The sequence below is a fragment of the Piliocolobus tephrosceles genome, chromosome 18 (genome assembly GCF_002776525.5).
Source record: "Piliocolobus tephrosceles isolate RC106 chromosome 18, ASM277652v3, whole genome shotgun sequence".
In the NCBI taxonomy this organism is placed as follows: domain Eukaryota; kingdom Metazoa; phylum Chordata; class Mammalia; order Primates; family Cercopithecidae; genus Piliocolobus; species Piliocolobus tephrosceles.
This window is the reverse complement of record NC_045451.1, coordinates 27860777-27888676: the sequence shown is the minus strand read 5'-3', so window position 1 is coordinate 27888676 and position 27900 is coordinate 27860777. Positions and strand designations below refer to the sequence as shown.

Sequence of the window (27900 nt, the reverse complement as noted above, 5' to 3'; positions counted from 1 at the left end):
TCACAAAGTGCTGAGATTACAGGCATGAGTCACCAAAACCAGCCTAAAATTGTGTATTTTTAAAGGTAAAGTATTTATTATGCTTTTCAGTGTCCTTCTTGTTCTCCCCACATCAAATCTGTGCTAGGGAGAACCTAAGAAAAACAAAGAGATTTTGCTACTTTGCCACCATAACTTTAAAGAGAAGCAATATGCCCCAGAGGCTACTGTGATGGAGATGACAGTCACCTTCCTCTCCTGGGGCCGTTCCTCCCTACCTGACAAAGTCCTTTTCTTCTGCTGCTGCTCTTCTCTAGTGACACCTTAGAGGTTTTCCACCTGGTTTTAAATAAAGGAGACTAGATCCCTTGCAAGTGACTGCAGGGGTGTGAATGTCCTCCCAGAATGGGAACAAAAGGATGCAATAACTTATATGGTCCTTCAATCCAGAGAGAAGAACCAAACAACAGCACATGCATAACCCGAGCAGAGGAGTAGCTTTTTCATTCACTGTGGAGGAAGCTAAAGGGAAAATAACAAGAAAATATAACAACACCATTTTTTTTTTTTTTCCTGAGATGGAGTTTCACTCTGTCACCCAGGTTGGAGAACAGTGGCACAATTTTGGCTCACTGCAACTTCTGCCTCCCAGGCTCAAGTGATCCTCCCACCTCAGCCTCCTGAGCAGCTGGGACCACACGCATACAACACCACACCCAGTTAATTTTTTGTATTTTTGGTAGAGATGGGGTTTTGCCATGTTGCTCAAGCTGGTCTTGAACTACTGAGCTCAATTGCTCATCCGCCTCAGCCACCCAAAGTGCTGGGATTACAGGCAGAAGCCATTGTGCTCGGCCAAGAAAACACAACATCTTAAGTTCCAAGTCACTCTCTCTGGTGTCAGTTTACCTGATCATATTCTTAGGCTTCATCTCCACTGTCCATTTCAATATCCATCTCTTCTGTATCAGCAGCTCGCGACAAGATGTCTGCCATCAGTGCTTCTTCCAATTTCTTGCGTACTTGCTGTACTCGCTCTTCCTGTTTCCTTTTTAAAAACAGAATAAAAAGGCACTGATAATTTGGCAAGTAATGACAATATGAAGCTGCTACAGAAGTTCATCCTTACTTCAAAATCATTAAATTTCTTAGAAGAATAGAGTTCCTTTTCAGATTTTGCAGAGGTTGCTTCTAAACACAAATCAAATCTCACCAATGAGCCCTGCCAAAAAGAGGAATGTTCACACAGACAGTTATCCCTCATCACACATGAAATTCTAGAAAGAGCAGATTGACGTCAGTGACCTTTTCTTCAACTTTGAAAATGTCGACTGTGTCAAAATTTGGGTTTATTCCTATAAGGACAATTAGAAATAACTTAGAAGCAGGAATAAAAGATGGAGGGAACATAAATAACGAAAGAAAAGTGACTTGTTCATGGAAGCACTGAGAAAGATGGAGGAAGCAGAGACATGATAAGCTGGGATTTGATTGACATTCCGTGGCTAGGTTAGTTAGGAGAGAGCTCTCTCCTGGGTTCCCAGGTCTGCAGGCAACAGGTCAGCATGAAGGAGCCAAGACCATATGATTCTGCACACCGAGGACAGACACTGCAAAGTCTCTCTTCGACTGAGAAAGTGAGTTGCTTAAGAACATGCCATGAGTTTCTCTGTGTGATTACAAAGGAACCTCAAAAGTGAGGGTTAATAACTCCAAGTCATTAAAAAGGCTCTGAACCACTAGATGAAGAACAAAGCACAGGAAGAAAGGCTACCAGTATACACTTTATCTTCAAAAAGTTAAAAAAAAAAAAAATGAAAGTAGAGCCCCCAGAGGGTAAGAGACAAATTCCTAATATGGGTCTATCAAGCAAAGCTCAGTAAATATAAATTGACATCCAGAACCAAGTAGAGAGGCAAAGGTCAAAGAAACACAAGAGAAGAGAGAAGGAGAGAAGACTGGTAGGAAAAGTTTCCAGTGGGAACAAGAACAGAAGGCAATGGCAGAGGTGGGAGGGTCAGCAGAACAGAAAACGGGGCAAACCTCCTGAGACCAGAAGAAAGGAGATAAGAAAAGATACAGAGAGGGAAATAAAGATGTAACAAGGAATATACTAAGGGTTCTACTGAAAAAAAAAGTAATTTTCTATACCAATAATTGAGGAAGACAGATTTCAGCAATTCCCAAACCTGGGACAGCAGAGGGGTAGAGGAGCAATGCTATAGAAGATTGCACTAAGGGTCCCTGAGTATTCACTCCATAGGGGCTCAACCAGCTGCCAAGTCATATTCAGTCTACTCAAGATCACACCCCTTTGACCAAATAAGACTATGTCCAAGATAGTGAAAGTGACATATATGTACTGCTTCCCACAAAAACTTTGGATATCTTTATGAAACTCCAAAACACCACAAAGAGTTAAAAAGTATAGACTTCCACTTATTAAATGAATTTTCAAAGAGGGAAGCTGTCACTGGGTCAGTCTTAGCTCTATAGCCTCTGTCATATTAAAAGAAACTAGAGTTCGACAGATTTTCATGCCATGGGACAGGGTCAAGCAGAACATATTTGTTTATTTCGTATACAGTTAGTCTCACCTCTGGGTCAGTGACTCAAAGTTTATGACAAATGACGTATTAGTTTCACTGGCAGTCTTTCACTGATAAGAGTACAAGAATCTCCACAGCTGTCCTAGAGTAACCTCATTAGGAAGATGGGGAAAATGGGGCAAATGGCACCATCTGCAGTAATTTGGATGGAGAATTTTATCTTAAACTCTAACATTTCCCATTGATTTTCTTCTATCTTGAGCATTACTTTCCATATTTGTGAAAGCTGAAATTTAATCATTTGCCCATTGCTGTAGGCAGAATTGTAAGATGTCCCCAACAGTCCCCCTTCCCCAAAACCACCTCTATGTGCACTCTTTATATAATTCTCTCTCCTTAAGGGTGAGCAGAACTAGTGAATATGATGGTATATCTCTCCATGATTAGGTTACCAATCAACTGATTTTGAGTCAATCAAGAGGGATTACTGTAGTGGGCCTGACCTAATAGGACCTCTTAGTGGAGCTGGGATCTTCCTGACAGGAGCATAAAGGGGCACATGGAGGAGCCACAAGACAAGGAACTATAGGCAGCTTCTGGGAGCTAAGATAGCCACCATCCCATAGCCAACAAGAGAACAGGGGCCTCAGCCCTAAAACACAAGGCATGAATTCTGCAACCATCATCTGAGCTTGAAAGAGAACCCCAAGCTTCAGAAGGGAACACAGTCCAGTGACACGTGTAAGACCCAAACACAGAACCCAGTCACACCAGGCCCAGACTTCTGACCTCAAAGAACTTCGAGCTAATAAATGGGTGTTGTTTTAAGCTGCAAAGTTTGTGAGAATTTGTTACAAAATATGAAAAAATAAAACTACCCATCAGGGCAAATAGTATCAAATATGCTAAAAATACTTGAGATATATCTACATTAAACCTTCAGCTGGAGGTTTAACGTAGACAGACTATTGGATACACAATTAGATAAAGAGTAACAGTTCCATTTGCAGTAATTTATTTTGAACATGTACTAATTCAACAAGGAGTATTTCCTTCCTAATTTCTATCATGACAATTAAATCAAATGAGCAATTCGTTAGACAAATTTACCCAAAAAGGAAATCATCCAGAATTGGCTTTGAGATAGTTTCCTCAACTATCAAAAGATCTGGTGTTGAAGCCATCAACATTCCTGTGATATAACTCAGAGAACCTCCATCAACACACATAAAGACCTGGCGGAATCCCTGCTGATTCAGTATTCATTCAAGATGGAAAAGAACTTGTCTCTGGAGTAATTTTCTTCCTCAAGGGTAAGAACAATCCAATGAGCAAGTTGATTCCTTTCATTGATTTTTTTACATTTTGTTTTCTTAAAAAATAAAGTTTTTAAGAAACTTTATGGCTGGGCACAGTGGCTCATGCCTGTAATCCCAGCACTTTGGGAGGCCGAGGCGGGCGGATCACAAGGTCAGGAGATCGAGACCACGGTGAAACCCCGTCTCTACTAAAAATACAAAAAATTAGCTGGGCGCGGTGGTGGGCGCCTGTAGTCCCAGCTACTCAGGAGGCTGAGGCAGGAGAATGGCATGAACCCGGGAGGCGGAGCTTGCAGTGAGCCAAGATCGTGCCACTGCACTCCAGCTTGGGCGACAGAGCGAGACTCTGCCTCAAAAAAAAAAAAAAGAAAACTTTATTCATATTCATATGCAATCAAGGCATATGAATACAACTGTATACCACTTTTTATCTTTGCAAAATAATTACTTTAAGACCCAAGAAGGGCTTTCATATTATAAACCTAGATAGACTTACCCATTTAAAAACATTTTCATGTCAACTTTGTATGGATTTTTTTAAAAAATACAAATATAGGCTGGGCATGGTGGCTCACACCTGTAATACCTGTAATCCTAGCACTTTGGGAGGCCGAGGCAGGCGGATCATGACATCAGGAGTTCAAGACCAGCCTGGCCAATATGGTGAAACCCTGTCTCCACTAAAAATAAAAAAGTTAGCTGGGCATGGTGGTGCTTGCCTGTAATCCCAGCTACTCGGGCGGCTGAGGCAGGAGAATTGCTTGAAACGGGGAGGCAGAGGTTGCAGTGAGCCAAGATTGTGCCACTACACTCCAGCCTGGGCAACAGAGCAAAACTCCATCTCAAAAAACAAACAAACAAAATAACAAATATAAAACATTTTAAAATTACATGATTTGAAAGTGCAATCTGCTGGTTTTGTCTAGGAACAATACTCTAATTAAACTGATTTACATTCAGGGGACAGAAATAGTGAAGTATACACAAGGCCATATTTTTAAAGAAAATGCAATATACTATATAGTATCACTATAAAGTATCACTATAAAGTACTGATATTGAGGTCATAAAACCCATATAAGAATTGCTCTGTGGTCTTACTAACTGGAGTAGTTTTGCTTTTCCTGTGCAATGGTTTGCTTCTATTTTCTGGGTTCTACCAATCTGAGTTGGATGTTTTCCTTTTACCATTTGCTGCTGAAACCCTAACTTGTGAGTCAGCCTTAGAAAGAGTGAAAGATGTCAGTAGATAGTTTGCATCTTGCCTCATTCCTGACTCTGTTTTATTGCTTTACCTGTGGTTTCTTCTTTCTTATTTGCTTCTCTTCTTGCTCTACTGTGTCACAAGTAAGTTTAAGAGCAGCATCACTATCATCTGATTTAAAGAGAGATTGGTTTCCAGACAAACCAATGAAGGAAGCAATCAGAAAAGGCATGACTGAGTGAAAGGGGTTCTTTATATTTATTTTTATTTTTCTAAGACAGGGTCTAGCTCTGTCGCCACAGCTGGAGCGCAGGGATGTGACCACAGCTCACTGGAGCCTCGACCTCCCAAGCTCAAGCAGTCCTCCCACCTCAGTCTCCCAAGTAGCTGGGACTACAGTTACATACTACCACACCTGGCTAATTTTTTAAAATTTTTTGTGGGGATGGGGTCTCACTATGTTGCCCAGGCTGGTCTCAAACTCCTGGGCTCAAGCAATCCTCCCACCTCAGCCTCCCAAAGTGCTGGGATTATAGGCATGAGCCACTGTGTCTGTCAGAAAGAGGTTCTTTAGAATAGAAAGTCAGAATCCCAAATTGCAAAAGACACAGTAAAAATGATGCTTAGGGAATATAACTGATCTGGTGCCTGTCCTTTGGACATGACCATGATGATATCCCTGGCATACAGCATTTACACCCCTTTCAAGCATGTATTTGTTATAATGGTCTTTTTTCACCTTCCATCAGTTTCTGTAAAACTCTGTAAAAAAAAAAAAAAAAAGTATAACTTTCTAGGTGATATATCACTTACTAGCTATGCCACTGAACCTAATGAACAGCATAAAATTTACCCAAATGTAAAAACCCAAGTTTATGAAGTCATGTTAAACTGCATTACCTGATGTCTTCATCTGTGACGATAAAAGCTTTGCAGAGAGGTTGAGATGTGTTAAGCCAAACAGCGGGGTTCTTTTCCACAGCAGCGGAGACTTGCCCTGTGATTGGCGCAGAGCTTGTGTGCAAAGCACTGGCAACAGCAGATAAAAGGGTCTCATCATTGCTACCTGGACCAACTCCTGCAATGAGAAATAAGTACTAGTTAAAGGAAGTGTCTCAATGTGCTAAGCAAACTTTATGTGACCTAAAACAACTGATATTTTTATATATATTTGAGATCATATATGTAAAACCGATATAAAACAAAGCAGCAAAAGATAATATATCTACTCAATAGGTATGATACACTAAATAATTCACACTAAAGAAATAGTAATGAAATAGCTGAGCATTTTTTCTTACTTTAAAAAACAAATCCTCATGCTTGCTGTAAGCTTATAGCTGAGCATTTTAATAATACTTTACCAGAACTTTAAAACACATTTTCCAAGGTACTAAACTTTTAAAAAGTTGGCTATATTTCCCCAAGCAATGTTAATTATTTTAATGAGGTGAGACTTGGTGAAGCGACTATACTCCAGTATCCCTTTTAATGTATTCCTAGAGTACTGGTATAGTTTCTCCTTGCAGCTTTTAACATTAATTTCCAGAAATATCTCAACAATTCTCTTCTTTGTCTCAGGATTCAAAGAAAAAGCCAATGCAAGCAAGCTGTACCTGTGGCTTTAACAGCTTTTTTCATAAACCTAACAAAACAGCCAAAATCAGAGAATTAATAACTGCACACTTTGATTACTTGTAAGATACTGGCACCGTGTCACATGTAAATGCAATGGTTAAAGTCCTAAACCTGTTTAACTAGTTAAGGCCAACATTCCAAGAACATAAAGAGATAAGGCAACAATCTAACCATGAATTGTGAGGATTTTTGAGCAATTCACAATGCATCAAGCTTTAGAAGCCAAATTTTTAATACTTGAAAAATAACTCTTCTCTAGAACTTGCAGTTCTCATATAACACGAAAGGTAGATCAGCGTCTGAATTTTCCACCCCAGATCCCACTGGTTGCTGTTGCTGGACCAAAGTGCATCTGTTCCCTCTGCTACTTAGAGCACCAGTTTGTGGAGGGAGGGGCAGAAGGAGAGCTGTTAGTTGTTCTTGTGGTAAGAGGATGAGAGAAAGAGCAGGTGGTAGGGCCAGATGCTGCTATAAGCAGGAAGCTTGAGAAATTCTGTTACTCCTCTGCATCCAGTGCTAAAAGTAGCACATGGGTTAGCTTCTGTGATGAACCTAACCTAAAACCAAAATTTTTACACAGAAAAAAATCTAAGATAATATACTACACGGCAGCATCCCTGTAACATACAAGTTTTTCATGTAGCTTCTGCCTGGCTTTACTAAAACACAAGAGGTACGTCATCCAGCAAGGCATATGACCTCCCAAGGCAAAGACCTCCTGTCAGTCATTGCTGAATCCACAGCATCTAACAGAGTGCCTGGCATGCAGTAGGTACTTAATAAACGTCTGCTCAACTGAACTTAGATAATACCTTGAAGACCTTTGGGTAGTTCCATGGTTTTTATAATTTGTTCTGTTACATCTGATGCACTAAGTCCTTGTAGCCTCTTCTCCCAGAAAAGCTGTAAGGCAAAATATCACTGTTAATAGATACATTCTTGAAACAAGAAAGTAGCGCATCGATGCTGTTGAATAATGAAATTTAAATCATTTCAATAGTTTCCTATAATTTCCTCATTTTTCCTTATAAAAAGCTAAATGATATTCCAAACGTGAATTATTTGAACACATCATAATCCTCTCAGATGACATTGCTCAAAAAAGGTTGTTTTATGTGACCTATTCACTTGTTACAGTACTATAGATGGTTATATGCTGTATACTATGTATAGTTTCTTATAGTGTATCTTCCGAAGAAAAGAATTTGAATTTTTTAAAGATTCATCTGGCATGACATTTTAATGCTACGACTTATTAGGGAAAAGAAAACAAATTATATGATGTGTTATCCCCCTTTATCCAATATTATTAGAGAAAGAGCTACTCCAATATAGGATTTCTCCAAGACAATGAAGTTTAGCTCTTTAGCACACTTTAAGGGAGAAAAGACCATTTTTAATGAAACATTTTCTAAAATGTTTTAGATGCCTCCTTTATTTTTAAACTGGATGTCATATTCATGAGTGACTTCCTGCTGCACAGGGCCTGGATCACCATGGTCACCTAGTGGCCCCAGGTCATCATTATGAGCATCAGTGAGTACACTGAGAGGCTCTTCATGCCCTAGGGGCTATGGAGCTTTTTGCTTATTCAAACACTAAATGGTCCAAGACAATCATGGTTTTTATTTTATATCCTTTTCATGTTTGATTCTCTCTCCTAGTTATTACTTTTCACTAATATCACTCACCCATTCAACATATATTTATTGAGCTCCTGCTAGGTACTGTGCTCACCCTGCAGATGTGACAGTCAGTAACAGAGACAATGTCACTGTCCTCATGCCTCCTTTCTTTTCTAGTCTGTTTCATATTTACTGCAGCCAAAAAAAACAGATAAAGGATTTCTATAGGACTCTGTATGATTGTCTTTAATCCTGGATACCAGGGCCTGTCACATAGTTGGTACTGAAAAAATATTTATGAGAATGACTGAAAATGGGAGCAACTGGACTTAGAGTGAGGATCTGGGGGACACACAAACCCATACTGAAATCTCAGCAGCAACACTGTCTCTAGATAGACGACCTTGGAAAAGGTCTAAACCCATGCTGAAATCTCAGCTGCAATACTCTCTAGATAGACAACTTTGGACAAGGTTTATAACCTCTTCAGAATCTTCAATTTATTTCCTCTTCTATAAATGTGGCAACAATAGCTATCACAAAAGATTACTGTGGGAGTTAAATAAGGCAATATGTATAAAGTATCCATTATAAACTGGGCACAAGATTTATCACATTTGCTTTCAGCAAACTGTGGCCACTCTGAGGGCTTTTGGGGCTTACATTCTGACTTTTGGATATATGTGAAGCATCAGATAATTGTCCTCCAGATAAATGAGAAGATACAGTAGTGTAATTCTATTTATGTTAGAAGAGCAATATGCTGAATTTGTAATAAGCACAACACTAGCACCAAGGAAGGCCTTTGGTATATAGTAACATCTTACATCTCTCTGCTAATCACATTATCAGCAGAATATGTTGTCAATATAAACAAGTCAACAATTCAAGGATATAAATATATTAATCATCATGAATGAAAAGTAGCAAGGTGAAGGTAATAATTGATGAACACAATAAAGGTCCCAAGAAAACCTGCCTGCTTTCTATTTGCTCTTTGGTGGAATAATATCATCTGTGTTTTGAATATCACAGCTATAGAAAAAAAAAAAAAAAAAAGGAAAACAAAACCCAGTTACATTTCTAATGAAAAAGTATCCAGGAGAATTAGTGAGGATAAGATTAGTAAGTGCTTTTAGAATTAAATATTATGTGTGTGTGTGTATATATATACACAATTTAATAAAAGCACTTACTAATCTCATAGTCACTGATTTGTAAAAATAAATCAACACTACCAAATAAAAGCATGGGAATTATGAACAGATACATTGTTTATATTTTACATCTAAAAGTTCCAATTCCAGATACTAAAAAATAATTTGTTTTATTCTATCTTTTTAAATTCTTAACTTTTAAACTTCTATCAGTAACAAGGAAAACAATATAAAAATTTAAAAAGAAAAATTTAGTAAAAATAAATCCTGGACTGAAATACAAGTATATGGCTCTAGCTTGTATCACATCCTGGTAACCACCACATGTCATCTGATAGCCCTCAATTACAGCTGAAGTTAGAATCTGATATGTGTGGATGCTCTCTTTATAAGAGAGGACATAAGAAACTAAGATTTTGCATATGCTCTTTAGATAGTAAAAGCACCATTTCCAGAGTTCAGGAGCAAAAATAACAAAATTGTTATGCCATGAAAATGGAGAGAGATATATATATATATATGTATGCGTATTTGTGTGTGTGTGTATCTTCCCCCACCCCCAACTCAGGGGAGAAAGGGGGAGTGAAAAAGGTCAGAGAAGGAGAGGAGGCTACTTTAAGAAAACACTTAAATGGTCAAGGTCACTTCCTCTCCAACCTTTCCAACACTCACTCAAAGCTAACAAGCTTACCTAATTTCACTGAAAACTGAAACGGTCCTCAGGAGGTAAATGTCTGTTTACATCTCAGTATGTTCCTAACTCAACTTTTCTGTACATCCATCTTCTCAGATCCCTGTTTTATTTGTTTGGGCAGGGGATGCGTGCAAGGATTATTTGCATTTTAAAATGCATTTTAAATGTACATACAGTAGGCATTATGCTAAGTGAAAGAAGCCAGTCTTTCCCACTCTGTGTGATTTCACTCCTATGATACCCTGAAAAGGAAAACCTATAGGGAAGGTTGCCAGAGATTAGCACGGAGGGGAGTCTGACAGCAAAGGCTCAGCACAAGCAACTTCTTTGGGGTGCTAGGACTGTACTTTCTGGTTGTTAATCCGTGGAGACTTTATCCAGCTTATATAATGACCATTTTCTTTTCTTTCTAAGCCTGTTCCTCAAGGAATGGCCCAATGTGCGCTATTGCCCTTTCCCAAGCCTACTGCAACTTTATTAGCCCTCCCCCTTTCTAGCCAACTTGCACTAAACCTACTCTAACAGTCAGCTCCTCTCACCAAATTCCAAGATCTTTTCTCATTATCTTTGGCCACTATAGCCCTCAGTGCTTCAGAGGGAGCAGGGGAGGAAAAGGTCTTCCTTTGCCTAAGTTTAAAATTTCCTGATCTACTCACTTAGGTGAGTAGGTTTTTCCTTGGAGATTCTGTTCACTTGGAAGTCTCCTCGCTTTCTCAAACATTAGAAGTCCAAAGACTTTAATATTCAAAAGATGACTAATACTCAAAATACTCAAAACATATGTAAGGACTCTCCCTCTATGATGGCTACCTAGTCTCTCGCATTACACTCCATAAGCACTACTGCTGTCATAAATCCTAACCTACTCACTGAAAATCTGATTTCCCCTGCCAAATTCAGTGGTTTTCTCAGCTTAATCTTGCTGCCTGGTGTGAAGCCAAATGATCAATATATAGAATATGTATAAGGAACAGTGATTTAACATTTGGAGAAACTCCCAAAATGTGCTATCACCCTCAGTTATTACATCTCCCTCTAATCCTCAATAACCAGATGCTCTGAGTGCATCTAATACCTTGTTCTCTTTGTCACTTTCCAGTATATTAGAACATTGGCTAGCTCCACATGCCTATCACCTTATAACACCAACGGTCTGGGCAATGCCCTATCCAGGAAACCAGCTGATGGAGAGAGAAACATAGGATGGAATTAAAAGTCACTCAAAACCACAAAAGTGCCTAAAATTTAAGTGACAGTGCAGAGCATCTTTGGAGAAACCATCTTAGTAGTCACTGTAGTTCATCCTTACATTTTCTCTGCACAGTTCTCTTAGGAAGGACATCAACGGAAGCACAGCTACATGGACTTTACTCCACTTAGTGGCCCAAAGAACAAACATGAAGGTGTATTACAAAAACTACTTCTTTAGTGAGGTCAATGATCAAATCTGTTTACTGAAAGTAAAATGAACCCACGATAGCATTTCCTTTTCGTAATTGTTATGTATTCAACTTGGACTTTGAGGGATTTGTTAAATTTGCCTTATGAAGAATATACAAAGAGGATGAGAAAGAAACAGGGATCACAAACAACTCGCCACCATTCACAGACACTGATCCCTATTCTGATGCTCTGGGAACTGAGGCTGATAATGCTGATTATTATTTACCTTCATCACTCCGAGTTTATTAATATTACTCTGAAGAGATTTCTACTCTTTACTGAAGAACAAAAGAGATGGCTTACTAGGAAAAAGGAATTTGAGGATCAACAACATTCAACAAATACTCTTTGAATGCCCATGATATGTAACGTGTTTTTCTGGCACTGGGGATGTTTGGTAGGATAATCAGCAACCACTGCCCTCCAGGAGCTGTTTGGTAGAAAACATGCAAAACTCTACAAGGCTGACCGCAATAATGAAGATACGTCTCTAACTTCAATTTGGGAAGATCTGGAAAGGCTTCTAGGAAGAGGTAACCCTTGAAAATTGTGTAAGAATTCTATAGGCATGTAGAAGAGAAAAGACTATTCCAACCCAAGAATCGTATGGGCAAGGAGGTAAGACAGTGCAGGTCAGTGTTTCCAAAGATCTTATAAAGAACAATAACCAAGGTGGCTTATTTTAAAAATATATTCCAAGGCCTCAGCCCCAGAGATTCTATTCAGTAGGTCTGGGATTAGAGAGCTAGTTTTATTTTTTATTTTTTGCAAATACCTTAGGTGATTCTGATGCAGGTTTGAGGTATGAGAAAGACTGGCTTGGTTTGTGTTGAAAGAATGGTAGTAGCTGGGTGCGGTGGCTCATGCCTCTAATCCCAGCACTTGGGGAGGCCAAGGTGGGCGGATCATCTGAGGTCAGGAGTTCCAGACCAGCTTGTCCAACATGGTGAAATCCTGTTTCTACTGAAAATACAAAATTAGCTGGGCATGGTGGCACATGCTTGCAACCCCAGCTACTCACAAGGCTGAGGCAGGAGAACTGCCTGAACCCGGGAGGTGGAGGTTGCAGTGAGCCGAAATCGCACCATCGCACTCCAGCCTGGGTGACAGAGCAAAACTCCGTCTCAAAAAAAAAAATGGTAGTGTGCATGTAGTGGGGGTGTAGTGACCACCAAGATCTCCAACTTTTATTCTTAATTATGCTGAAAGATTTTTAAATCTTTCCTCTTTCTATCCTCTTCCTTGCAGACAACAAGAGGAAGACATTTGCCTTCCAATTATTTCATTGCAGGAGGAGATACGTTGAAGTTTATTTAAAAGTAGAGCTAATTGTTTAGGTATAAATCAAGAAAGGGCTTACCCAATGTTCTGTTTTACCCAGTGAAACTACACCCAGTCACACTGTCTTGATGAAATAGAGGGAGGAAAAGGAGGAAAACTATCACTTAGCCATTAACATCTTTCCATAGGCCTGGCACTGTGCTAAGTGCTTTATGTACAGGAATTCAGTTAAACTTTCCTGCAGCATTTTGGAGAAGATATTACTCCCATTTACAGATAAAGAAATGGAAGCGTGGGGAACTTAAATAACTTACACAATTAATCAGTGGTGCAGCTGGAATTAAAACTCAGGTCAGTGTGATTAAACAGTCCTTCTCTTAACAAAAGCTCTGAAAGAGCATTTACATGTTTGGCTCCTGTTAGGTTATATAGTACAAGCCTCAGACACTTCTACTGCCATCAAAGGCTAATAATAATAGATAGTAAATTTTAAGAGAACTATCAAATTACTCTTAATCCATTTAACTCCTAAGTAATAGATACTTGTCAATTGTAGGTGATCTACGCCTGATGCCTGCCTCTTCCTTATGCAGAAATAAGAAGACAGGCTGATAATATATTGAGGCTAAGACCAGCATAGAGTTTTATGGGGATATCAAATTGTCATGAGAAGTAGCTCACATGGTAAAAAATAAAGAACTGGTGTAACATATATTCTCTGCAAATTAGCTTTCTTAGACCACAATTGCAAATATCAATCACATAGAACATAAAATTTTTATTTGGTGAATAGAAATTAAAGAGACCCTAGCCCGGCACAGTGGCTCACGCCTGTAATCCCAGTACTTTGGGAGGCCGAGGCGGGTGGATCACGAGGTCAGGAGATCGAGACTATCCTGGCTAACACGGTGAAACCCTGTCTCTATTAAAAATACAAAAAATTAGCCGGGCATGATGGCAGGCGCCTGTAGTCCCAGCTACTCGGGAGGCTGAGGCAGGAGAATGGCGTGAACCCAGGAGGAGGAGCTTGCAGTGAGCCGAGATCATGCCACTGCACTCCAGCCTGGGCGACAGAGCAAGACTCCGTCTGAAAAAAAAAAAAAGAAATTAAAGAGACCCTACTCCAAGAAGGCACTTTCAGCTAAGCAACACTAACAATGATATGGGCGCAAGTATTTCAAAAAATGGAAAAAGAGATGGAGCGATTTGCATATATAACTGAAGGCTTTTGAATTTTTTCTGTAAGAATACTGTTTCGGATTCATTATAATAGTTACTTCTCCTGACCACACTGAAAAGCATCTACATCATATACCCTAGCACTATTTTCATAAATCATTATATCCAATTTGAAAAGTACTGATGTGTCCCTGTTGTGTTAAAAAAAGTAATTCACTAGACAAAACGAAACTGATTTTCCATGTATACTCACGACCTCAACTTGACAGTCAACCTTGAGGACAGGAATATCTAACTTATTAGCAGAGTGAATGGGATTGGGTTTTAGAATCTGAACAACCAATGTTCAAACTTGCTTTTTCACGAGCTTTATAAATTGGACAACTGACCTCTCTAAATATCAGTTTCATACTCTATGGAATGGGACAATATAAGCAATCTCAACGGGTTATGGGAACAAAATGAGGAAGTGTTATAAACACTTGAATATGCCCAGTACACAGCAACTATCATTTTACTATTTTGTTTCCCCTGTGGCTTGTAGCACATTGCTGATCATACAATAGCACTTAATAAGTAGTTGGTCATTTTATTAAAATTAGTAAGTATAAACAAAGCAAAAATAATCAATTCTGAAAGGTAAGTATTAGCAAATGAAGAGACTGAGCAAATGAATATGAATCTTCCCTTCCCTTCCTTCGCTTCCAGTTGGGGATTTCTTGCTACTACAAATATTTTTAAATTCTCCTCTTCCTTCTCTCCTCCAAGCCAGACTGCCTCTCACCTGGACCTAAGGTTGGTTGGGAGTACTTTGGTAAGCAGTACTGGCTATATAATTTACTGGGCCCAGAACAAATTAAAAATGTGCAGCCTCTTGTTTAAAAAAAATTAAGAATTTCAAGGGTATAGCATCAGAGCATTAAATCAGGCATAGGCCCTTCCTTCTAAGTGAGGGGCTCTTTTAAGCACAAGGTCCTGTGTAACTGCACAGGTCACATGTCCATGAAGCTGGCACTGGTGGCAAGTATGGAGCAGCAGTAGACAGAAGGAGAGAAGAGTAGAGAAAGGAGGTCCCTGTGCTGTGCAGTACTTAAGGAAAGGCTGGGATGTAATCTCTTCGTGAAACTTTCTTAAAAGAAGGAGAACAACAGAAAACAGTTCTGGCCAGATCTATGCAATACAAAGGAACCTTTCCTTAACTACTCATTAAAATAACGCAAGGATTTTTCATCCCTGTAGTTTCTCATCGGGAGAAACAGGATCACTGCCAAGGCTCTCCATGGTGGAGCAGTATTAATAAGGAAGGTTGGAAGACCAGGGAATGAGGAAACCATCATCACGGGGAGGAAAGGACTGAAGCCTAGAGAAGGATCAGAATTTTGCTCTATTTAAAGTCCAGTGGAGAGCATGGATAGCTTTTAATTAAGATTTCCTAAAACTGTAATCTTCTTGTTATTTTTGGTCCATCTAGTTCCATGTTGTGATGATACTAAAGCCCTCAGAAAAACCTCAAAAGAGCTGTGAACTTGTTTCAAGAATAGAAGGTGGGAAAGAATCAGGGAACACAGACTGTATTTCTAAGCTGCAATGAATCAAAAAAGGCAAAAACAACCCTAACCAGTAGCATTAACTGTCTGGAGCAGAATTTCTCAGCCTTGGCATTCTTGACGTTTGGGGGTAAATGACTATCAGCTTGCTTGGTTTATACACCCACAAGATGTCAGAAGAACTACTCCAGTTGTGACAACCAAAAAATATCTCTCGACATTACCAAATGTACCCAGGTAGGTGGGCAGGGGGGCAGTAAGAGGAAATGGGGGAAACAAAATCATGTGTAGTTGAGAACCACTGGTCCAGAGAAAGAGAAAAAGGATAGGGAAATAGGAGGTTTATAAAGGCAGGCGCCCAGATCTCACAGCAGAAACAGAAAGAAGGGCCCCCGCCAGCATGCACCATCACTGCAAGCTCCTCTCTCAGTTCTCAGTAGTGTTTCTCCCAGCTCCCCTCATTCATGAGCCTTAGAAGAACCTATCTAAATGGCTTGGAGGTGGGTGCCTCTTTTTTTTCACTGCCAGACAACTAGGAGTGGTGGAGAACCCAGTCATTCTGGAGAGTAAGATAAAGCACAAGTGGGAGAAACATTTCATACCTCAGAAAGTTGATAGTCAATGTATTTGCTGCTAGAAATGTGGTTGTAATTATTTTTAATAATTCAGATATACTTTAGATTAAATGGTCTTTTATGGGTGGGTCTGGAACACTAGAGTCATTTATAATATCATTTCTGTTGGAAGATGTAGAGTTCCAAATAAATGAAACATGAAATTTTATATCACAACTTGTAAACTAGAAAGTATCTGTATAAAGAGATGTCAGATTTTAGATGGGGTTCTCTTATTTACCACAGGATGGGGGTTCCCACACATGTGCGTATCTGTCACTGACTACTGAGAAAGGCACAGCTCCATTTAGAATGACTTTAAGTGTTCAAATGTAGGTACAGTAGCAAAATAGAACAGACAGGTTTATTTGGAACATGTTAATTTCCATAAATTAGCATGTAGCTATCAGTAGGCCTGGCTAATTCTTACATGAAAACTGGAGAAAATTCACCAAACTGAGCCACACGAAAACCTAAAACTATTTTAGCCCTCATGCATTATCTTAAAAAGCATCTTCCCTTTTGAAATTATAATCTCCGTTAGAACAAAAAATAAACTGACCAGAGAAATCTGCTGAATTTCAATAATGAAACTAAGGGAAGTTCATCTAAAACTCCTACATATCCAAACTCCTGTTTTTTGTTGTTTATTTTAGACACCATAAGCTGAATATTAACCTCCAAGCCAAGAAGCCTGTAGAGCAACTTCAGAACAACTAGAAAAGTCAGGCACTAACCCTGAAGGTCTAGAGCCTCTATGAACATCATCCTTTCCACCTCAGATCTCCTCCTATTTTAGAGAAATAAGAATGTGCTGCCCTTCTAAGATTATCCCGCCACCTGCGCTCTTGATCACATCTTCTACCTCCTCCTCTTCTTGCCCTATCAATTTGCCCAACTTCTCACATTTTCCATTTTTCCCTTCCTCTCCTGGGACATCTTCTTTTAAGTGACAAATCCACTTGAACACTGACAACTTAAAACATGTCCTTATTCACACTGCTTCCCCCTCAAGCCATCTTGATCTTCCCCTTCCACTAGCAGAGAGACCTTGTGTCTTATTTCCCCATATTCTATTCATTCTTTTTCTTCTAACCCAGGCTCTGCCCCTTTTATTTATATGAACACTGACCTTGCCCAAGGTCACAGTAACCTAATTACCAAATCCAATTCCTAGCTCAAGCCTCCCCTGTCCTACTTCACTGATACATTCGCCTGCTGCCAGGGGACTGAGGACCTTTCATGACAGTTCTCTGTATGTTTCTGTATTCTTTACTACTATTAAACAACACATTAAAATGTCTAACATTAATTGTCAAAGATTTAGACTATAAGCATTTTTCTTTTTTCTAATGAAAAAAATTTAAATGCATAAGATATGTGATAAAATTGTTAAAGTATATGAGGACAACAGTGTTAATGCTTTATAAAACAGAAGAACCAAACGTTACCTTAAAAATCTCCCCATTTTTAAAGTTTTATCTGCAATCTACAGCTATCAAGAGCATGATGCTAGACACAAAATTCGCACTCAGATGTTTGCAGGATGAATTTTTGGCTAAGTAGAGGGAGGACAGGGTGATAGAAAGTGCTGGTTTGGCAGCTAAATGCTTTAATCCTGGCACAAACACTAAATAGATGTGCTTGGGCAAGGCACTTAATCTCCTTGCATATATTTTCACTAGTAAACTAGAAATCCTAATAACTGTCAGATCTATCTCAGGTTATCAAAACACTAATAAAATATGAGAAAGTTTTTTGAGAAAAAAAATCTTTTATCAAATTGCTCAGAATTTTTTTCTAATGTTAGGATTCCATCAATTTAATGAATATCTTACTCACTTTCATAAGGCAGTTACTAAAGCTAATCAAATAATAGAGACTCTTGTCACATAATTGTCGATTAAAGCAAAATCCAGAAAGTGTGTACTTTCTTGTCACTCTCAAAAAGCTAAATATACAAGACACTGAGTTAGGGCTATGTGGATGAATGGTGTTTCCTGCTCAGAAGAAATTCACCATCCAGTTTATAAACTGCTTTATTTCAGATCAACCCCATATAGTATCTGAATTGTCTAGTTAATGGTCAGCAATAACAACTTAACTTAAATACCATGGTCTGCAAACATCAAAGATCAAGTATGAGCTACCCTCTTATTTTGTCAGAGTAGCCCAAGAAGAAAGAGCTAGATAATAACAAGAAAATTATTGCATAAATCAAGGAAAAGCTTCTTTCATGTGCTGTGCAAACTACAATGTGATCTCTTTTTAAGGCAAAAGATAATTTGGGCTAAACAGGTTAGATGAATAAAGCAAAGGGCAGATTTTAGGGTTGATGAAGATAGAGATGCTGTAGTTGTTTGTCTAAATTTTGCCATGAATACTCTCTAACTTACACACTGTGGGTATACGATACTTATCAAGTGCCTGAAAAGCTACCATTATCCTAAGATGACCAACCATGGAATAAGAGCATCATTCGAGGTGCCTAGATTTTTCATGTGCTCCTCCCACAGAAAAAGCTATAATCATTTTCTTACTGATACGTAAGTTCATACAGGAACTTAGATGTGCTCCTTCGCTACTTTTCACATATTTGTCATACATCAGTATGCCTGCAATTATTTGTTCAGTGTTGGTTTTCCTTATCAAATTCAAAGTTTTATGAGGATGGGAACATGTTCGACTTTTTTGTTAATATAGCATCTGTTAATCAGCAATATATGCTGTGGAATGAATAAATTGCTGATTTCAAAACCCACTCAATGGCAGGAACGTTGATCTCTAATAGATAAGGATCTATCATTAGTTGTTTATGAGAAGATATTCCCTTAAGAAAAGTTTTCTTGAAACTAATTTCAGTAGTGTAAATTAATTCCTTTTTTTTTTTTTTTTTTTCCAGACGGAGTCTTGCTCTGTTGCCCAGGCTGGAGTGCAGTGCTGCGATCTCAGCTCACTGCAAGCTCCGCCTCCCGGATTCACGCCAGTCTCCTGCCTCAGCCTCCCAAGTAGCTGGAACTACAGACGCCCGCCACCACGCTCAGCTAATTTTTTGTATTTTTAGTAGAGACGGGGTTTCACCGTGTTAGCCAGGATGGTCTCGATCTCCTGACCTCATGATCCACCCGCCTCGGCCTCCCAAAGTGCTGGGATTACAGGCATGAGCCACCACACCCGGCCAAATTAATTCCTATTCTTTCTGTAGGACACTAACAGGCACAATTTTTCTTTTCTTCTTCTTCTTTTTTTTTTTTTTTTTTTTTTGTGGGCATGATCATAGCTCGCTGCAACCTGAAACTCCTGGGCTCAAGAAATCCTCCTGCCTCAGCCACCCAAGTAACTGGGACTACAGACCCACACCACTGCGCCAGCTAGTTTCTTTAAAAATTTCCTGTAGAGATGGAGTCTCACTTTCTTGTCAGGCTGCTCTCAAACTCATGGCCTCAAGCAATCCTCCCGTCTCAGCCTCCCAAAGTGCCTGGATTACAGGCATAAGCCAGCATGCCCAGTCGTTCTTCCTTTTTAATACCAATACATTGAGAAATAGAAGCACCATATGTACTATTTAGAATATGAGATTAGTCAACCACTAGAATTAAAATCAGGTTATAAATCCTCAAAATTACCAGAAGTATATATTTAAATGAAAAACCCAGACCACAGAACAAAAATAGAAATACCAAAAAATAATGACAAAATATTAAAAACATTATATAAACACAGTGACAGAATTAAGACCAAACATATCTGTAATAGCAATAAATGTAATGGTAAACTTACCAATTAAGAAAAAGACCTTCAGATCATATTTTTAAACAAATTAAAAAACTCAACTATATGTTTTATGCAAGAGACAGATGTAAAAATAAAAACACTCAGAAAGCTGGAAATAAAAAGAAAGTGCAAAGAAATAGCAAACAAATACAGGCATAAAAAAACAAAGATCCCAACAGTACTATAATATTACTTCTAGGCAACCGTGACAAATAACATGAGGCATAATCCATTATAAAGAAATAACTTCTATAAATAAATGTTTTCTTATAAAAAGAAATTTGATCTAATTGGATTTGAATTTCAATGAGGAAAAGCTCGTGTATAGACTGAGTTCAAAACCTGTTAGGAAAGGTCTCCCCAATACCTCATTCTACTTTTCATTTGGATACTACCAAGATCAGAGAGAATATCACAATAGATACTGCAAACATTAAAAATATTACTAGAAATATATAAACAACCTTATGCCACTAAATTTGAAAATTATAAAATGCACAAATTCCTAGAAAGTCACATGATAAAAACTAGAAAGAAAAAATGAATATTCTTCCATGTATCTATTTTAAAAATTGAAGCCTGAGCAACATAGTGAGACCCCATCCCTACAAAAAGCAACAAAATTTTTAAAAACTAGCCAGGTGTGGTGGTGTGTACCTGTAGTCCCAGCTACTCCAGAGGCTGAGGTGTGAAGCTCACTTGAGCCCAGGAGGGCAAGGCTGCAGTGAGCTGTGATCGCACCATTACACAACAGCCTAAGTGACAGAGTGAGACTCTGTCTCAAAAACAAAGAAAAAAATTGTATATATAATTTAAAACTTTTCCATAAAAAAATTGGGCTGAGATGACCTCCCAATTAATTATTCCAAAAAGAAATGTTGTTTTTAAAAAATGCCAATTTTATGCAAACTCTTCCAGAGAATATAAGAAGAGGGATCACTTCCCAGCTCATTTTACAAAGCCAGAAAAATCTTTTTTTTTTTTTTTGTGGAGTAATCAGTAATTTATTTCTTCTTACTTTATTTACATTACTATGTTTATAATATCATCTGTGCTTCCAAAGACATTTTAAATAAAAAGAAAAAAATTGCATTAAAAAATAAATAAATCCACCAGTTAGGACAGCCCCGTTGATACAAAGTAGAAAACCTCTACGTCTAAATCTATTTACCACCATTCTAACTAAAAGTCTTGATTATAGGAAGCAGCTTACTCAACCATTCATTAATTCCGCAAACACTCCTTGAGTACCAACAATGGGCCAGATATGATAAAGAGCACTGGAGATACATAAATGGATAACACAGTCTCTGAAAAATCTTGATACTAAAACTTGAGAAGAGAATTACAAGAAAAGTGCAAGTCAATTTCAAACATGAATATAAATGCAAAACATCCTAAGCCTAATAACAGCAACGCTAAACACTGATAAAAATGATAATACATTACAACCACATGGGGCTTACTCCAGGAATTTTAGATCTGTTTAACATTCAAAAACATCAAACAGTGAAATGCATCACATAAACCAATCAATATGATACATTTTATTAACAGAATAAATAATAAAAATTACTTGATCACTTAACTAGATAAAGGAAAATAATTTGATAGAATTTAATATCCATTCATAAGAAATATTCTTAGTAAAATAGAAATAGAGGCAAATTTCCTTAATCTGACAAATAATATTTACAAAAAAGCAAGTATCACACTTAATGGAGAAACATTAAAAATGATCCCTTGTATCACTAATGAGACTGGAATATCTGTTATCAACTCTATTCAAGATTGTATTGGAAGTTCTAACTAGTAAAATAAAACAAGGACAAAAAATCAAAGGTTTAAAGATTGTTAAGAAAGAAAGAAACAAAGAGAGAGAGAGAGAAAGAAAGAAAGAAAGAAAGAAAGAAAGAAAGAAAGAAAGAAAGAGAAACTCTCATTGACAGATGACATGTTTATTCACATGTAAAGTCCAAAAGAATCATAGATGACTTAATAATTTAAAAATATAACTGAATTCAGAGTGAATACATAAAATCAGTTTATTTCTAATACTAGCCAAAGATAATTAGAAAACAAAAATTTTATAAATGACACCATTTACAGTAACATCAAATATCTAAGAATCAATTAAAGATATATAAGATCACTAGACTGAAAACTATAAAACCTTAATGGATGAATACATAAGATTTGTGGACTGTAATACTTAATATTATAAAAATATTAATTCTCCCCAGTTGATCCACAGACTTACATCCTAGCAGCATAAAGAAAATACTATTGATGGGCATGTGGCAGAAATTTTAAAATCAGAAAAGGTTAACTGTAATTATATTAGAAAACCTAACAGAGTTATTAAGATTAAAACCAACAAAGAATTATGACAGAAAGGAGTGGCAGGGCATTACTTACCCTACCCAGAAGAATTTTCATTCATAATAATGCAAACTCTGATTATTTAACCTATTTACCTAAAATTGTAATACATCTAGGTTGAGAGCATGACGGCAGAGAAAGAGAACTATGTAGTCACCTATCCTTGAGGAAAGCAAAGAAATAATGGTTAAAATTAACAAAGACGCAGCCTAATAAGTATATTAATTAGAAATATGAAGAGAATTATAAAGAGATATGATAAGAATTAAGAATAAAACTTTCTGGCACAGACTAGAAGACTTAACTGGAGTAGTAAACTACTGTTTTGAGAAGTAGTTTTTAAAAACACTATTCGATTTTTTTCATCTGTATTCCTATGTTACTTAGAGAAATAAAAAAATTTCACAGATCCTTCCACATGACAGTTTTCATGTTTTTAAAATGAACTAGAAAAATACATGATAATTATTGGTAACTATGAACCAACAGCCTATTATGCATTCCTTAATTTTTTCTTTTTCTTTTTTTTTTTTTTTTTTTTTTTTTGAGACAGGGTCTCACTCTGGAGTGCAGTGCCCTGATCTCAGCTCACTGCAACCACTGCCTCCTGGGTTCAAGCAATTCTCATGCCTCAGCCTCCCAAGCTGCGACTACAGGCGTGCACCACTATGCCCGGCTAATTTTGGCATTTTTAGTAGAGATGGGTTTTCACCATGTTGGCCAGGCTGGTTTCAAACTCCTGGCCTCAAGAAATCTGCCTGCCTCAGCCTCCCAAAGTGCTGGGATTACACATGTTGAGCCACTGCATACTGCATCTAGCCTCATTCCTTAATTTTTAAAAATTCACATATAATGTTTCCATTGCAATTCTTCCCTCCATAAAGACTGACCATATCTCCAGACTCTCTTGGACTCCAGCCCACCATCTTTTACTAGCTCATCATGCAACAATTACTTTAAGACTATAAATTTTCAGGCCGGGCGCGGTGGCTCAAGCCTGTAATCCCAGCACTTTGGGAGGCTGAGGCGGGCGGATCACGAGGTCAGGAGTTTGAGACCAGCCTGGCCAATACGGTGAAACCCTGTCTCTACTAAAAACACAAAAATAGCCGGGCGTGGTGGTGGGCGCCTGTAATCCCAGCTACTCAGGAGGCTGAGGCAGGAGAATTGCTTGAACCCAGGAGGCAGAGGTTGTATTGAGTCAGAGATCGCGCTGTTGCACTCCAACCTGGGCGACAGAGTGAGACTCCAACTCAGAAAAAAAAAAAAAAAAAAAGAGTATAAATTTTCTACTACTCAAATTCATATTTTATTATTTTTAAAAAATATTGAGCTATCCTTTATTATGTCCATATTTCTGTCAATGACATCATTCTCACACTTTATTCTAAGATTCTTCATATAGGCAGAGCTGATAAGTCATTAAATTTTGTCAATTTTTTATTTTTATTTTTTTGAGACAGAGTCTCGGCTCATGTGCAGTGGTGCACTGCACCACTGCCTCCCAGGTTCAAACAATTCTCTGCCTCAGCCTTCCAAGTAGCTGAGATTACAGGCACCTGCCACCATGTGCAGCTAATTTTTTTTTTTTTTTTTTTTTTTGTATTTTTAGTAGAGACAGGGTTTCACCATCTTGGCCAGGCTGGTCTTGAACTCCTGACCATGTGATCCACCTGCCTCGGCCTCCCAAAGTGCTGGGATTACAGGCGCGAGCCACCATGTTCAGCCATCAATTATTTTATGACCAGCATAAAACAGACCCTTACCACTTATGCCCTAACTTCCTGTAAGAGTTTCTTCAATGATCTCCTAACCCTGTCAGTCCTCATACTACATACAATTGACAGACTTCTGTCTAGAATGTTCCCGCCATACTTCTCTGCTTTTGAAGACCACATGCTCTCTCACTCTTCTGGTGTTTTTTTTCATTGCACTTAACACAACATGATACATTATCTATACATGTATTTGTCTGACTCACTTCCTATCCTCACACTAGATGGAAAATTCCACAACAGCGGGGACTTTATCTTGTTCACTGCAGTATCCCACTGCTTAGAAAAGTACAAGTTGAAGCCTCAATAAATAATTTTTAAATGAATGAATAATTTAAGTCACTAATTCAACAAATTTACATATTAGGCACTTATATAACAGAGAAATTGTGGATGAAGCAATGAATAACCTAATACACTTGTGATCCGAAAAGAAGAAAGAAGAAACACTAAGGAAGGTCTCTAAATCCAAACTTGGTAAATCAGGGGTTTTCTGAACAGAAGAAGTGCCTTCTATGTTCTTGATGTCACTTGAGAGATGAGTAAGAAACAGCCAGCTCAAGGATGGAAAGGAAACAGCATGAAATCTGATCAAGGTATGCAAGGGTCAAGGGTAGTGAATGAATAGCATATGGAAAAACCTGAAAAATGTTCCATATGATTTGAGTGTAGAACAAGAGAAGGTGAGGCCAAAGAGGTAAGCAAAAGGGCTTGGCAGTCATGTTAAAGAGTTCTGAATTTACCCTAAAAGCTACCAGAAAGCACTGAAGGGTTTTCAGCAGTATAACACTATGAACACTATCAGACCATCACCCAGAGGAACACTTGGCTGCAATATGAAGAGAGAAGTAAGGGAACAAGACAAGAAGTACTTGTACCCAGGAGTTCAAGACCACCCTGGGCAACATAGTGAAATCCCATCTCTATGAAAAACACAAAATTAGCCAGGCATGGTGGTGTGCACCTGTGGTCCCGGCTACTCAGGAGGCTGAGGTGGGAGCATCACTTGAGCCCAGGAGTTTGAAGCTGCAATGAGCCATGATTGCACCACTGCACTCCAGCCTGGGTAGCTAAGCAAGACCCTGTCTCCAAAAACAAAAACAAACAAAGAAACAAAAGACAAAAAGCAGAGAGATGAGAGATGAGATGAAATGAATAATAGTTACCTAGTCTCAGAATGGAGTAAGAGAACATTCAGGAGGTAGGATCAATAGGACTTGCTGGCTACACAGATGCTTGGAGTGGAAGATAGGAAGAGTCAAGGGTGATGCTCAGGTTTCCAGCTTAGGCAGCCAAGTGGACAGTGGTCCTTTCACTGAGATAAAGCACATCCAATAAAAGGCAGATTTGATCAGATGACAAAGGAGTTCACAGAGATAAAGCGATAGATTACAGGTGCTGGTGAGACTTCCAAGTGAACAATGTTAGTAGAAGAATTGACACTAAATGACTGAAGCTCAGGATGAAGATATAAATTTGGGAATCATTAACATATGGATGATAACTGAAGCCATGGGAATGAGTGAAATCACCCAGGGAGGGTTTACATACAAAAAGGAATGCATAGAATTCCCTGGGGAACCTCAACATTTTAAAAGACAGATAGAGAAAGAAGAACCTAAGAAGGGGATTGAGAAAAAAAAGTATGGAGGAAAACCAAGTGCAGAGTCAAAGAATGAAAGCGAATGTTTCAGAAAGAGGGGTAGTCATATTATTTAATGTTAAAGCAGGGCAAGAAATTTAGACAGCAACTTGTCCATTCAGTTTAACAAGGAACATCAGCAATCCTGATAAGAACAGTTTCAGTGAGAACAAAAGCTATTATTTCAGAGATATAAACATACAAGTAAGAGGTAAAGCAGATAGTAAACACACACACAATGCCAAGAAGTTTGACTTTAACAAGAAAAGAAAGAGAACAAACGCTAAAAGGGGAGCAGTGAGGTGGATAATTTTTTTAAGATGGGGTGGATTTGAATACATTTAAATGCTTTGGGAAGAAGCCAGTTTAGAGACAGGTTGAAGATAAAAGGTAAGTGACATATTCTATTGGATGGGGTCTCTGAGAAGGAAGGAGGAAGTGTATCTGCAGAGTACACGTGTTGGAATTAGCTTTAGGCCACCAGGAGATACCTTGAAGTTCAGTTCTGATGGGTAATATAAAAGCTACTCCCTAGTTTAAAAAGCTCTAAACGTTTCTTATGTTTAAAATTTAACACAAATGCCTCAGTCTACTTAACTTTATATTTATATTTATTGAAATAAATATAAATTTGAAATAAAATACTCTTTTAAATTACTGAATTACTCCCTGCCCCCCGCAAAAAAAAAAAAAAAAAAAAAGAACTAGTAATAGTCAGAGCTATAGAAAGGAGTCCCCAACCCCCAGGCCACAGACAGGTAGCGGTCCGTGGCCTGTTAGGAGCTGGGCAGCACAGCAGGAGCAGGAGGTAAGCATTACCGCCTGGGCTCCACCTCCTGTCCAATCAGAGGCAGCATTACATTCTCATGGGGCACGAACCCTATTGTGATCTGCGCATGTGAAGGATCTAGGTTGCATGCTCCTTATAAAAACCTAATGCCAAATGATCTGAAGTGGAATGGTTTCATCCTAAATTGTCTTCCACAAAACCAGTCGCTGGTGCCAAAAATGTTGGGGACTGCTGCTACAGAAGGTAGGCTGAAACTGGAAAGTATATAACTTCTTGATAGTCTTTTAATTTGGTACAACCCTTTGGAATCAATTTGCTGGTATGTATCAAAAATGTAAACATTCACACTAATTATATTTCTGGGAATCCAGCCCAAGGAAACATTATAAAATATTGTTACACAACATTTTTTACATTTTAAAAATATGTCCAGCATATGTTTCATGCCTTTTCTAAAGATTTCCTCAAGCCTCCTAGCAACAGTAACCTCACTTTTCTTAAACACCTATAGCACTTGCTTGTACCACTCTACTATTCCTTTGGCACTTTGTATATGGCATCTTCCCAACAGTACCCAGAGTAATATTTTTAAGTGTTATAGGACACATCCTCTATTTTCTCTGCTGAGGCAGTCAATTTTTCTATCCAGAGCAAAGGAATATATCCACCATGAGACTCTGTGCTTTAACTTATCTGTTTGTCAATCATTAAGAACATTATAATGAGACTATACTAGAAATAACTGTTAGAGATTAGAAACAAGAAAATGTTGCTAGAATGCCTGAAATAGTAACCCTCTGGGCTTTAGCAATTGAAAATTGAACTATTTCATACACTTTTCATATACAGTGACTTTAAATGGCACATTTAAAAAATTTATCTTCAACCAGGAAAGTTTCTTCTAATACATTTTAAAACATTCCTTCTAAAAGAAAAGGCTGGCTTCTAGAGAAGTAGGTAAAGGAAAGTTTCATATCTTTGCAAGGGGAATTGGCAAAATGAAATAAAAGGAAAAAAAAATCTAAGATCAAGTGAAAGATTCAAATCTGCTTCTTTACTGTTAAACAATTACTCCTACAAAAAAGTGAATATTCTGTAAGAAATGTAATTAATATTCAAAGACTGTCAAAAACACAAAAGCCTTTTATCCCTCTATAATCTAATAATTAAAAGGAAGAATTACTAGTTCAAAGATGAAGCTTCTTAGGTTTGACGCTAAAAGAGAAAAAGAAGGAATCAAGAGACCAGATAGTATCAAAGATGACAGCAGCAAAGAAATAAGAAACAGAAATGGTAGTTCTTCATATT

General features: G+C 38.1%; 1 protein-coding gene across 1 annotated transcript in view; it reads right to left on the bottom strand.

Annotated features, from left to right (window-relative positions):
- Nucleotides 1-27900, bottom strand: part of MBD2 (methyl-CpG binding domain protein 2) — a 75782-nt gene that overhangs the window by 4066 nt on the left and 43816 nt on the right. The window contains exons 4-6 of the mRNA XM_023207523.1: nt 7502-7592; nt 5952-6129; nt 889-1027 (exon numbers count right to left, since the gene is read on the bottom strand). Coding sequence (XP_023063291.1) covers nt 901-1027; nt 5952-6129; nt 7502-7592 — 396 coding nt within the window. The 3' untranslated portion in view covers nt 889-900. The remainder of the gene's footprint in view (nt 1-888; nt 1028-5951; nt 6130-7501; nt 7593-27900) is intronic.